Source organism: Polyodon spathula, chromosome 4 (assembly GCF_017654505.1).
Source record: "Polyodon spathula isolate WHYD16114869_AA chromosome 4, ASM1765450v1, whole genome shotgun sequence".
Lineage (NCBI taxonomy): Eukaryota > Metazoa > Chordata > Actinopteri > Acipenseriformes > Polyodontidae > Polyodon > Polyodon spathula.
In genome coordinates this window covers 85,736,129-85,748,481 of record NC_054537.1, presented here as the reverse complement: position 1 = coordinate 85,748,481, position 12,353 = coordinate 85,736,129, and the positions used below count along the sequence as shown (strand labels likewise).

The 12,353-nt window shown below is 37.5% G+C and overlaps 1 protein-coding gene across 12 annotated transcripts in view; it reads right to left on the bottom strand.

The window, feature by feature from the left end:
* The window catches only part of akap9 (A kinase (PRKA) anchor protein 9), a 102,820-nt gene that overhangs the window by 78,530 nt on the left and 11,937 nt on the right, over positions 1 to 12,353 (bottom strand). For 11 of the 12 annotated variants that reach the window (XM_041248854.1, XM_041248855.1, XM_041248858.1 and 8 more), the window contains exons 4-5: positions 4,378 to 4,422; positions 30 to 86 (exon numbers count right to left, since the gene is read on the bottom strand). In XM_041248854.1, the coding sequence (XP_041104788.1) occupies positions 30 to 86; positions 4,378 to 4,422 (102 nt within the window). The remainder of the gene's footprint in view (positions 1 to 29; positions 87 to 4,377; positions 4,423 to 12,353) is intronic. The other variant, XM_041248860.1, reaches the window with a different exon arrangement.

Below are 12,353 nucleotides of genomic sequence, written 5' to 3'. Positions count from 1 at the left end.
CAGTTGTATATTGTATTATCTTACGGTACCCTGATCACATCTTCAGAAGATGGCTTGATTTTCAAAACAGCAGAGCACTCATTTACCTGTTAATTCACAACACTGGTTATGCAACTGTCACTAGGGCTCTACTTAAAAAAAGCACTGAGATGATTTCTATAGTTACACAATAGCACATTGACGTTCAGTTATCTCTTGGGTTCCTTGGACATGCCAGTGCAGACACCTATAGCTTTGTCTGCACTGGATATCCTGAATAGTATACAATATTTATAAAACATGTAGGTACAGTATTGAACCTCAATAGTATACTCTGATTCACACAGTAGTACACAGTATAAATGTAGTAACTACGCAGTAATGTAATCATACTTTCTGTAAGGGTTAAAGTGTTACAGACAATCTCTCTCTTGGCTAATGTTCTCAAGCAAAAGTTAAAAACGTAATTTCATAGTTGATTTACTGATGATGTGCGAATACAAAAAACATCAAAACAATAAGGAATATATATATGTGTGTGTGTGTGTGTGTGTGTGTGTGTGTGTGTGTGTGTGTGTGTGTGTGTGTGTGGGGGGGGGGGGGGGGGGGGGGGGGGGGGGGGGGGGGGTGGGGGAAAAAAAAAAACTACCATATGGACAACTTTGTGTAAAGTCTGAGAATCTATTCCCTTCCCAGACTATCACTGGGCACCAGTATTATGTCCTACAATATACTGTAGAATATATTGTAGAGTAATATACTGTAGAATATTTTTAAATTGAAATTTTGTTGTAAATGTATTTAATATTTAGTTAAAATTTGTTGTAGTATCTATTTAAAATACACCTAAAATATAGTATATTGTAAACATAATGTAGAATATATTTACATTTTACTGGGGAAAATGTATTAAATATATGTACATATATTAAAGATAAAACTGAAGGCAATATATTTAACAATTTACAGGGCATGTTCTATACATACACATACATACATGCACACAGATATAGATGAACTAAAGAGGAATTCTAACGTGGGTACTGAACCCCAAAAAACGATGTTGTTTAAATATGTGGAAAACCTCTTACAATATTGAATCCACCAATTAAGAGAAGAGGACCAGAAAATGCAAAATGTGTAACTGCAAATAAATAAACAAACAAGTAAATAAATGAATAAAATATATCATGAAAATAAAGTATATTCAAGATGCTTTTTATTTCGGGAATTTCATAACAAACTATTATATTACAGATAAGGTAAAGTAATGTGCGTTTTGTAAACAATGCAGTGTGTTCTGTAACACTTCACATGTTTTATTATGCATCATGCAATATATTTTTACCATCTAATACCTTCAAATGAAAGCACTGATATTTATGTTGTAAAACCAGCATTGACTCTTTTTTGGCACTTTTTGTTAAATGTACATTTTACATCTTTAAATGACTGATCTTTTTATGGCTGTTTTTTTTACATATGCTGTAAACTGTTTTGGTCACATAAATGAAACAAACAAAATGCTGGAAGATTTTTTCTCCAAACTTGCATTTCCAAATCTGTACCTACGCAAGATCTGAGGACCATGAGGAGGCCAGCACAGTTGCTTTTGGAGAGGAGCCAGCCTCAGCACAAAAACAACAACACTGACACATTCTGTACCATCAATTCCAGATATGGGACATAAAGAATAAGGAAGCGGCAGAGTACAATATAGCTCTATTGCACTGGGGCCTTAGGCCCATAGAAAAGGTGATCTAATTATCTTGTACAAACTGGCACATATGAAACTAAAGCTGGAATGTTTATTAGTGTTTATTTTAGGAGTGGGTAAAGAAACAGGTTGTAATCAGCAGGTACCCGGTTCAAATCCCATCTCAGCCCAGTCAAGTCACTTAACCTCCTTGTGCTCCATCTTTCGGGCAAGACGTTGTTGTAAGTGACTGCAGCTGATGCATATTTCACACACCCTAGTTGTAAAGAGCTTTGTAAAGGTGGTCCACTATGAAAGGCGCTATATAAAAATAAAGATTATTATTATTATATTATAGTCCTGCCCTTATAGTTGGACTATAATAGGCACGAACAGGGTGCCCGAATATGAGGAGGGTGGGGGAGAAATGCAGCCAGAACTGCAGCAGGAGGTTCTTTAAGAACAAAAAGAATGGCTGCAGCCTGGTCCACAAAAAATAAATATGAAACACCGACTCGGACTGACCGCAGAAAGTGACGCAGGATCTCTCCTGACGCAAGTGCTCCGTGCAGAACCCTCCATCCCAGGTCCCCAGATCCCCTGGAGACCAGCCGGGAGTACAGGGCCTCCCACTGGGGACCGACGCCCTCCGGTGGTCGGAGGGGCTCCCGCCAAGTGGTGTCTCGGCGGGAGACGAGGGCGGGGAAGCGGAGGGTGTGGAGCGTCATCACGTATAGGGTCCTCCTCGACACCGATCGCAGGAGGGGGTCAAGGAGAACTGCGAGATCCTGCTCAGGTTGTTCTCGAGGGGAGGCCGAGGCGGGGCTCGGGCCTTGGGTTCGATCAGCAGGACCGGAGAGCTGGGGGTAGGTGGGGGGGGGGATGGCTCCTCGTTCCTGAGAACTCGAGATACCTGACAGAGTCTGGGTGCAATACTGCTTTGCACTCCCGGATCGCTCGGCTGGCCGTCTCGATGGTCGCCCGAGCCGCCCTGGCGACGAGCGACTCGGGCGCCAGCCACTCCGAGCGTTCGCGATCCAGGAGATCCCAGACTCTGGTCACCTTGGCCGAGATCAGCGCCCACCGCACCGAGGGGGACTCCAATGCCTGCGCACCTAGGTGGGGGTTGTGCAACAGGGGCTCCAGAAGGAGTCCTTGGCCCTCGGTCGGCACGGCGTCTCAGCCGACGTTGAACATGCTCCGGGTCCTGAGCAGGTCTTGGTAGAAGACCGGCAGCTCGGGGAGACGGATTCCCCGATATTTGTTGTAGTCAGACTCTGAGACTACGTACTGAAGTGCTGTGTTGCTACTCGTTCCCGCGTCATACAAATCTTTTACAAATCGGGTTTTCTACAACTAAACAACCAATAAGCCAATAGGAAAGCGCTGAAATCAATAAATCGTAAAATTATAGGGGAAAACAAATGAAGACGAACATTTAGAGTGCAGGTTTCATTATGTCAGTGAAAAAAGTAACATTCTGCTTTTTTGGCGTCAATTTCCCAGATTTGTTTTGAATTCCACATTTCGTTTATATCATATCCAGTCTCACAGTAAGATGTCCCGATGGATACCCAGATACGCAATCAAACTGTCTAATTTTTTTATTTTTCGATGTGTTCAGGTCAGAAATACCATTCACAATCTTTCCAGCACCTACTGGTATCGCTCAGCAAGACTGGCGCTGACTTGGGAAAGGCTACACAAACGACAACGCTCTGAGAAGGATTGTTACTATTTTGTATTATGAATATTGTTTTAATAGTGTTTATTATTAGGATTAGGGATGGGAATTACGAATAGTTTCCTATTTGAATACACAGAGGCGGCTGCAACATTTTTGTGTATTCGATTACCCGAACACTAGTCCCTTACGCTACCAAAAGTAAAAGGCAAATGCGAGTGCACAAGCAGACAGCATAACAGTGTAAGCCAGTAAAGTTTAGCCGGGTTCACAAAGTGTACAAACAATGTTCAAGACGAGATTTCTTCATTCAATACCCTATTTTCCTAGGCACAAGTTTTTTTCTTTTGTTTACTGAATTAAAATACAGAACTCAATGACACCAACGGCACAGTGTGTATCTCTTCCAATTAAAACGACAGTAGCATAATATTGCGCAAACCAGCAAATAATTTTTGCTGTAGTGTATTCAGAATAAAATAACACCTGTCATATAGCAACCTAAATATTCTACATCTGTTTTAATTCTAACGAATAATATTTATACAATAATCTTAATAGAGCAAATATTGTAACCTGGCCAAAACAACAGAAAATGCATTCCAACATTACAATAGTTTAACATTACTAATTACAACTATCAAGTACTGACATCAGATGAATTTAAGTCAAGTTACTTTATTTATTCAATAACCTGAAAATAATTCAAAACAAGGATACCTGGCCATTACCCTTATTACCACCATATTTATGAAGCTTGTTTATTATAGTAATGTATTTCATAACTAAAAGAGAGAGACTTAAAGTCTACATGCCAAACATTAGAACCAAAACACAACCTTGAATCATGCCTGTATAAACAAAGAGTAGACTATACAGATAATTGTCTTCACGCAATCTTGAGTATATGACCTTATACAAGAGCAAATAATAGGATAATAAGTAGACTCATGTAATATTCTTTTTTTTTTTTTTTTTTTTTTTTTTTTTTTTAACATCAACAAATGTAATTTCTTACCTCTGACGTGTAGTCATCTGCTGTAGTAGAAATTTCACTTTCAGGCTAAAATATAAAAAGAATAAAAGAAGAGTCACATGCATGGTATAAAAGAATCATCAGCAGCAATTTGATGTGGGAAAACACATAACTACAACATTAGGGATTGTGCTGAGGCTTGTAGAAGAATAGATCAATTATGTCAGTGTCGAATGATGTCCGCTGAACTGACCTACATAATGAAGATACTTCTAAAAGAATCCTTTTCTGTGTAACAGAGTAATACTGTTTCTGTTTTCTGCAGCTAGTTATTTTCCAATTTCTACACAATTGACCACAGACTTTTTTTTCTTTCAATTTTTTTTTTATTTTATTTTTTTTTTACAAAACACATTGACATCCCAGTGTGAGTACTAGTATTTGGACTAGATGGGTAAGCTAAATTATAAAATGTTTTTGTCTGGTTTATTCCAATAGAGAATTACAAGCAAACACAAAACTGTGGGTTTGACAGAATCAGGTAATTTCATAAATACTTCTAGTGGCTGCTCATAAGATGCCAAAACAAGTTATCCTGCAAATCCACCTTTTTGTTCTCTAAAGAACATGATTCAAGCTATACAGTATTTCTGCCACAGACAAGAGGTGGGCGTTCTCTTGCTTTCCTGCTCATATTAACTAGCATCTGATTTACTGGTCCCAGCCGACCAGCGAATCAATTTTGAAAATTCTTCCCTCCAAACAAAACAAAAATAAAAATAAAACGTGCAACCTTGTATCCAGAGTAGGACGACAGACTTATATTCCTGGAAAACAGCCTGTCAATAAATAGTGCACATTGAAAAAAAAAATACTGTATATAGTTTGCGCTGCTTTGGAGTTTCAAAATGAACTGTTATATAATGAATATTTAACAATATTCAATAACGTTAATAAATAAATGAGTGATGTTAAACGCAACTTTGGAGTAAGGATCAACTAGCGGGTATGCAATGTGTGGTAAGTAAATCAATTTAATATTATTATTATTATTATTTTAGGTCAGGATTTCCGCATTGTGTTTCACACATAGTGAAGGTTAGGTGGTACAGTATTAACAAGACGCAATGCATGATGCTGCAGATGTCCCTGAATATATAAAAAAAAAAAGTTTTTCGTAAACTCGTGTCTAGTTTATATAGCTTACATTCCGAAGTGCTGTAATCTGTTTGCAATGAATATTTTAGTTACACTCCTGTAGTATGTTAAACTTGCTAGGCTGGTTGCGAATGCTGTGTTTTGTTTTTGTTTTTCTCTTGACGCTACCAAGGTGCACAAACTTTTACCTAACTGCAACGATATTAAAATAATAACGTCACAGGGAAAGGAATGCACCGAAAATGTATGGTGCAATCATCAATATTTACTAGAATGATTATATTTTGTGTTCTCAATTAACTGATTGCTATTTTGAGGCATAACTGATAGCCCTAGTGTGTACTTTCACTGCAAAAAATATTTATATCTAGGAAATACAGTACCATAGGATGTACATCCAATCCGCAGAATGTGGCAAAAGCACAACAACGAAAGCAGGAACATGCGTGCCCTTCCGTACTTAGCACCAGGTGGAGTTAAAAAAAACAAACCGTGAGCAGTCACCAAGCATGGTCACTTTAATAACATACACTCCCCCCCCAGTGTGGCACCCTCCCTATACTGTCCTCCATTCCACCCTCAATTATCAGTATATAATTTCAATACGTCCATTAAAATGTAGACGTTATAGGCTATTATGCCACCAGAAAAACAGGCTACCTTGGGTAAAGTTGATAATGGTATTGAAATTTGTTTTCTTAAATTATAACTGAAATAACGACAAAAAAAGGAATACGCATAAAGAACATCTGCCCATACTGCTCTATTCCATATTTACAGTTTGTATAGTACAAAATAATTTATTTACTTTGCAGACTATTTGAAAAAAAACAAAACAATAGTTAACAGTATATGTGTAAAGCAAGTACTTTAAATGTATTGAAAGAAATTCAGGTGCTTCATCTTTTGTAATTATGTACTGTTTCTAAGTACATTTAAATAAACAAAATGTGTAAATAAAGCTGGAGGAAAAAAGCTTGCAGTCCCATTTTGACAGACATTTTTTTGCAACTATTAATGATGGTAATATAAGGACAAATTCATTAAGATTATTTTTCTTCCACTTGTGTGCTTGTAAGTTTTTTCATTCTTGCTAGAATCTTGCTCTTTTTTAGTCTGTAGCTTCCTGTGTTGCAGATCATATCCCACAGATAAAAAAATAACAACTTGTTATTTTTTTTTTTTTATTCAGTTAAAAAAATTGAAAAACAACAGCTACTATCGTGATAATCGGTATATCGTGAAAGAGTGGGCTCTCAACTACTCGTATCGTGGAAGTTTACAATCGTTTCATCCCTTGTCCCTAACCAGGGCTCTACGTTTAGAGTTGTAACTATTGGCCCCTTGGGCCAATGAGCTAGTATTTTTACTGGCCTGGATCAATTTTATCTGGCCCAATATATATTATTTATATATTTTTGGTAATGATTGCTTTTATTTTCATTGTGTTTCTAACTGTGTAGGGTAACTGAAGATAATTGTATGTGTACAAATGATACTCATTTTTTCACAAGCAAACTCGTAACCGAGCTGTTACCACATGATCACAGCAAACGCTAAAACTGAATTATAATAATCCTAATTAGGAATGGGTCCGTGTAATCGAACACGAAAATAAAAAAATTCTAATAGCATATTACATATTCAAGTACACACAAAGATGCATGAACTGAAATAAAATAAATGCATTTAGCAAGTGATAAAAAAGGAAGTCAAACTAAGGAAACATTAAAATTAGAAAGGTAATTTAACATTACGATTAATATAAGAAACATACATTAAGCAGAACAACGCAGTGACCAATGAGAAAAAGCAAGATTCTTGGGAGTTGGTTATTTTTGTTTTTAACTCTGGTCTGCAGTTCTCAATGTAAAACATCTACTGTTGACACTTTGTGAATAGATAGTAACGTCAACATTTGCACTGACCATTAAAAGTACTGTACAACCAGGTATGTTCCTTGTTTTGAATTACTTACAGGTTATTGAATAAACAAAGTAACTTGACCTAGATTCATCTAAGGTCAGTACTTAATGGCTAGTTGTAATTGATATAGAAATGTTATGCTATTGTAATGATGGAATGTATTTTCTATTGTTTTGGAAGGTTACAATATTTGCACTATTCAGATTATTTTATAAATGTTATTTGTTAGCATTAAACAGATGTAGAATATTTAAGTTGTTATATGACAACAGAAATACAGAAAAAAGAGAGATTTGGTTATTTGTGCACCATTATGCTACTGTTGCTTTAATTGGAAAAGATAATCCCTGTGACGTTGCTGCTCATTGTGATCTGTATTTTAATTCAGTAAACAAAAGGAAAAACCTGTGCCGAAGGAGTACTGAACAAAGAAACATCATCTTAGATACTGTTTGTACACTTTGTGAATCCAGCTAAAGTTTATTGGCTTACAGTGTTATGCTGTCTGTTAAGTTTGTAGTACACAAAGCCATTTGCCTTTTATTCTTGGGAGCCTCTAGGGACTAGAGTTTGGGTGATCAAATACGTGAAAATGTTGCACCCTGTGCATTCTGATAGGAAACTATTCAAAATTCCCATTCCTAATCCAAACAATAAACACTATTAAAACAATATTCATAATACAAAATAACAACTATCCTTTTCAGAGTGTTGTCGCTTGTGTAGACTCTCCCAAGCCACAGCTAATCTTGCAGAGTGATACCAACGAGTCCTGGAAAGACTGTGAAGTCACACCTGCTATCCTGTGAACTATTACTGTGAGACAAATAAAGCTGCTGTTTAACTGCAAGTCTAGGAAACAAGCCAGAACATTGCTTTCTTTTCACTGTCAGAATAAAGCCTGACGAAGTCTCCACTCTAAATGTTAGTCTACATTTTTCTCATAATTACTTTCTTTATGATATTGATTTCAGCGCTTTCCTTTTGGCTTATTGTTTGCTTAATTGTAGAAAACCTGTTTTGTAAAGACTGTCCATGTAGAGGGAGCAATTCTTACCAATACGGCACTTTGGTAAGTAGTCCCAGATTCTGATGGTGCAACAAAAATTCGGAATTGTTCAATTATGTTGTTATCGGAGGGGGTGGGGGATTGGTTTTTGCAGCTTTTTGGCACACTGGTCCATTTTCCTCAACTCATGAAACGGAAACCATGAGCACTCGAATTATACTATATATTAGTTAAAAAATGTAACCGGCCCAGTCGGGCCTTTGGTGCTTCATAACTACAGGCCAAAATGTGATCTCTACCGGAAACGGACCGCCGGGCCATGGTTAATGTCGAACCCTGCTAATGTTCTCTTTGTTGCATCACAAGGACGAATGACTGAATCTGACAATTGAGCGGGAGATTTGACTATGCAAACATTTAAAATATACGCTGCTTACAGCTTATCAGAGACTCAGGATTCCGAGTGTACTATCAAAACTGGTATGTAGGGAATCAGATAATTATTTTTTTGTTCCTAGTGCATATTCAATGGAAAGACTAAATTTGATTTCCCAACAGAAAATAGATTGCTTCATTGATGCCCAGGCACCAAAATTACAGCTGTAGGGCACCAAATAAGCATTTTCATAAAAACATTTTCATAAATGTTCTTAGTTAATTCTTAAGTCAAGGTTCTGCCTATAGGAAAAAGTACAGAAACGGCGTTCCGCCTCGACTACACCACTGGTAATATCCTTATAAATAAGATACAGCTATAATCTAAAAACCATGAAAAACAGGTCAATTAAAAATATATATTTAGAAGAATCTTGTATAATTCGTTCAAATTGGAGCATTTTAATGCATCTCACAAGCAACCTGCACAGCAATTGGCAAAATACAGCAGAATTCAATTTCAGGCCTTGGCTGATTCAACAATTTATAAGCTATCTTTATAAAAATGCTACTGAGACACAAATGCTTTGAAATACAACATAAAAAATGCAACAGTATCCATTACCAACATATCATGTTTATTTCACAGATTCCCAGAGTCCTAATTGCAGCAGCACAAAAAGGCTAATTAAAATGTACCTAAAGGCATGTCCCTAACAAAAACAACCCCCCCCTTCCACATTGATGATTTAAGGATTACAACATATGTATATAGTATATTTAACCCACCCCCACCCCCCCACCTCCTCTTAAGACAGAGGTTAACAAAAAAGCTCTAGCATATGTCTCAACAGTAAAATCAAAAGAAACAGTGAGTGAAATATTCAGCATTTTCAATTTGCGTTAAACTGCAATAGTCTGGTCCTTTTCCTAAAACCTTTACAAAAGTAACTATTAGCAACAGCATAATTTTCCTCTAATCTTGCATCCTGTTTTACTTCAAACATACCCTTTGATGTTGTAAAAGCAAGCAGAGTAATTGTTCTTTGTAGCACATAAATATTAATCTGTTTAATACAGGTTGCAAAGAAATACATGTGTGTGCATGTGTTTTGGTAAGCATTTAGCCTATATATTCAAAAATGTTATATGAATTTAGGATAAATATTTAGCCACAGAACCTTGTATTTTCAAAATTAAATAAATAAATAAATAAAATAATAATTACAATGTCTGTTGCAGAATAGAAGCTTTTTTGTACTACAATGGGTGATGGGCTATCTCCACTGCACCCTACTCAGCAATTTCTATACAATTTCACCACAAATCCAGCAATTCTGTGAAAGCCTGTAACTCGGTAAGTTTCCGCACTCATCCAGACTGCAGTAACGCGGTGTGAACTCAAAACATGTCATGCAGTATAAAAATAAACAATCAAATAACCTCAAATTTACTTTTATTTAATATAAAAGGCAAGCCAAAAACGTTTCAACCACAAGTTCATCAGATTAATTTGAAGTCAAAGAGTTTTTTTCAATGAAAACTTCCTCACCTCAGTTTAATAATATTTTATGTGTGTCTACAAGAGCCACTGCAAGCTGACTGCGAGGAAACAGATTTTTGCGCTGAGGCTGGGGCTGCGTGTTCATGTACCTTTCTGTCCGTATGTATTAAATATTCTCACAAAGCATAAAAAGCAGAAGTGCAGAAATAAAGGAGATATATTACATTATACCTAAAAGCTTCGGGAGCAGTCACATTGATGGTCACACAGAAAACAATTGTATTTTGATTATACAGAACAGCATTCTGCTTTATTATTTTTATTTACCAGTCCGCAGTGTGTAATTAGATTAGTCTCTACTCTTTGCCTGAGTGTATGACTGGCAGTCTATTGTTTTTCAAAATCAGCCTTTTTAAAGGCTGGCATCTGCTTGCCAGGCGTGCTTTTTTGGTAAGTCCATTACCATCGGGACTAGTGAAAAAAAATACCAGAGACCGTGGAGTTTTACAGCGCAACAAAATATGGAGTTGATATTTTGGATCAGATGGCACAGAACTATTCTGTGAAAGCTGGCTCCCGACGGTGGCCTGTTCAGGTGTTTTACAATGTATTGGACCTAGCAGCCATCAACTCCTGGGTACTTTACAAAGAATGCACAGAGAAGAATTTACTAAGAACAGAATACATTTTACAGTTAGCACAGGAACTCTGCAATACGAATTTGGAACAGAGGGAGACTGCCAAGCGTGTACTCACAGCTGAAGTTGTCAACCCCACTGAGAGCCGCCAATGCCAGGTGGGCAAATAAAACTTCGGACAGCTGTGCCCTGTGCAGAAAGGCGGTGTGTGGAAAGTGCACCGCACGTGTGGAGAAGTGCATTATCTGTGTTGATTGTGAACAGCCTTAAACTCAAGGTAAAATACCCTTTTGTCCAAAAAAAAGCAGAAAAAATAAATAAATCTGACTTTTTTACAACTTTATCTACATTGTTAACCGATTTGTCTTAAAGTAAAAAATGTATTGCTATCGTTTCAGTTTTAAAAATATGTATGTTGTAAACCGATGTCTATTCAGATGTTTATTTACATTTTTGTTTTGATTTGTAAAATAAATGTTCATACACACATATATATATATATATATATATATATATATATATATATATACACACACACACACACACACACACACACTGAACAAATATATAAACACAACATGTAAAGTGTTGGTCCCATGTTTCATGAGCTGAAATAAAAGATCCCAGAAATTTTCCCATACGCACAAAATGTTTATTTCTCTCAAATTTTATGCACAAATTTGTTTACATCCCTGTTAGTGAGCATTTCTCCTTTGCCAAGATAATCCACCTGACAGGTGTGGCATATCAAGAAGCTGATTAAACAGCATGATCATTACATAGGTGCACCTTGTGCTGGGGACAATAACAGGCCACTCTAAAATGTGGAGTTTTGTCACACAACACAATGCCACAGATGTCTCAAGTTTTGAGGTTACGTGCAATTGGCATGCTGACTGCAGGAATGTCCACCAGACCTGTTGCCAGAGAACTGAATGTTCATTTCTCTACCATAAGCCGTCTCCAACGTCGTTTTAGAGAATTTGGCAGTACCTCCAACCGGCCTCACAACCGCAGACCATTTGTATCCACGCCAGCCCAGGACCTCCACATCTGGCATCTTCACCTGCGGAATCATCTGATACCAGCCACCAGGACAGCTGATGAAACTATGGGTTTGCACAACCAAAGAAATTCTGCACAAACTGTCAAAAACCGTCTCAGGGAAGCTCATCTGCATGCTCGTCATCCTCACTAGGGTCTTGACCTGACTACAGTTCGGTGTCGTAACCGACTTCAGTGGGCAAACGCTCACCTTCGATGGCCACTGGCAGGCTGGAGAAGTGTGCTCTTCATGGATGAATCCCGGTTTCAACTGTACCAGGCAGATGGCAGACAGCGTGTATGGCGTCGTGTGGGCGAGCGGCTTGCTGATGTCGACGCTGTGAACAGAGTATCCCATGGTGGA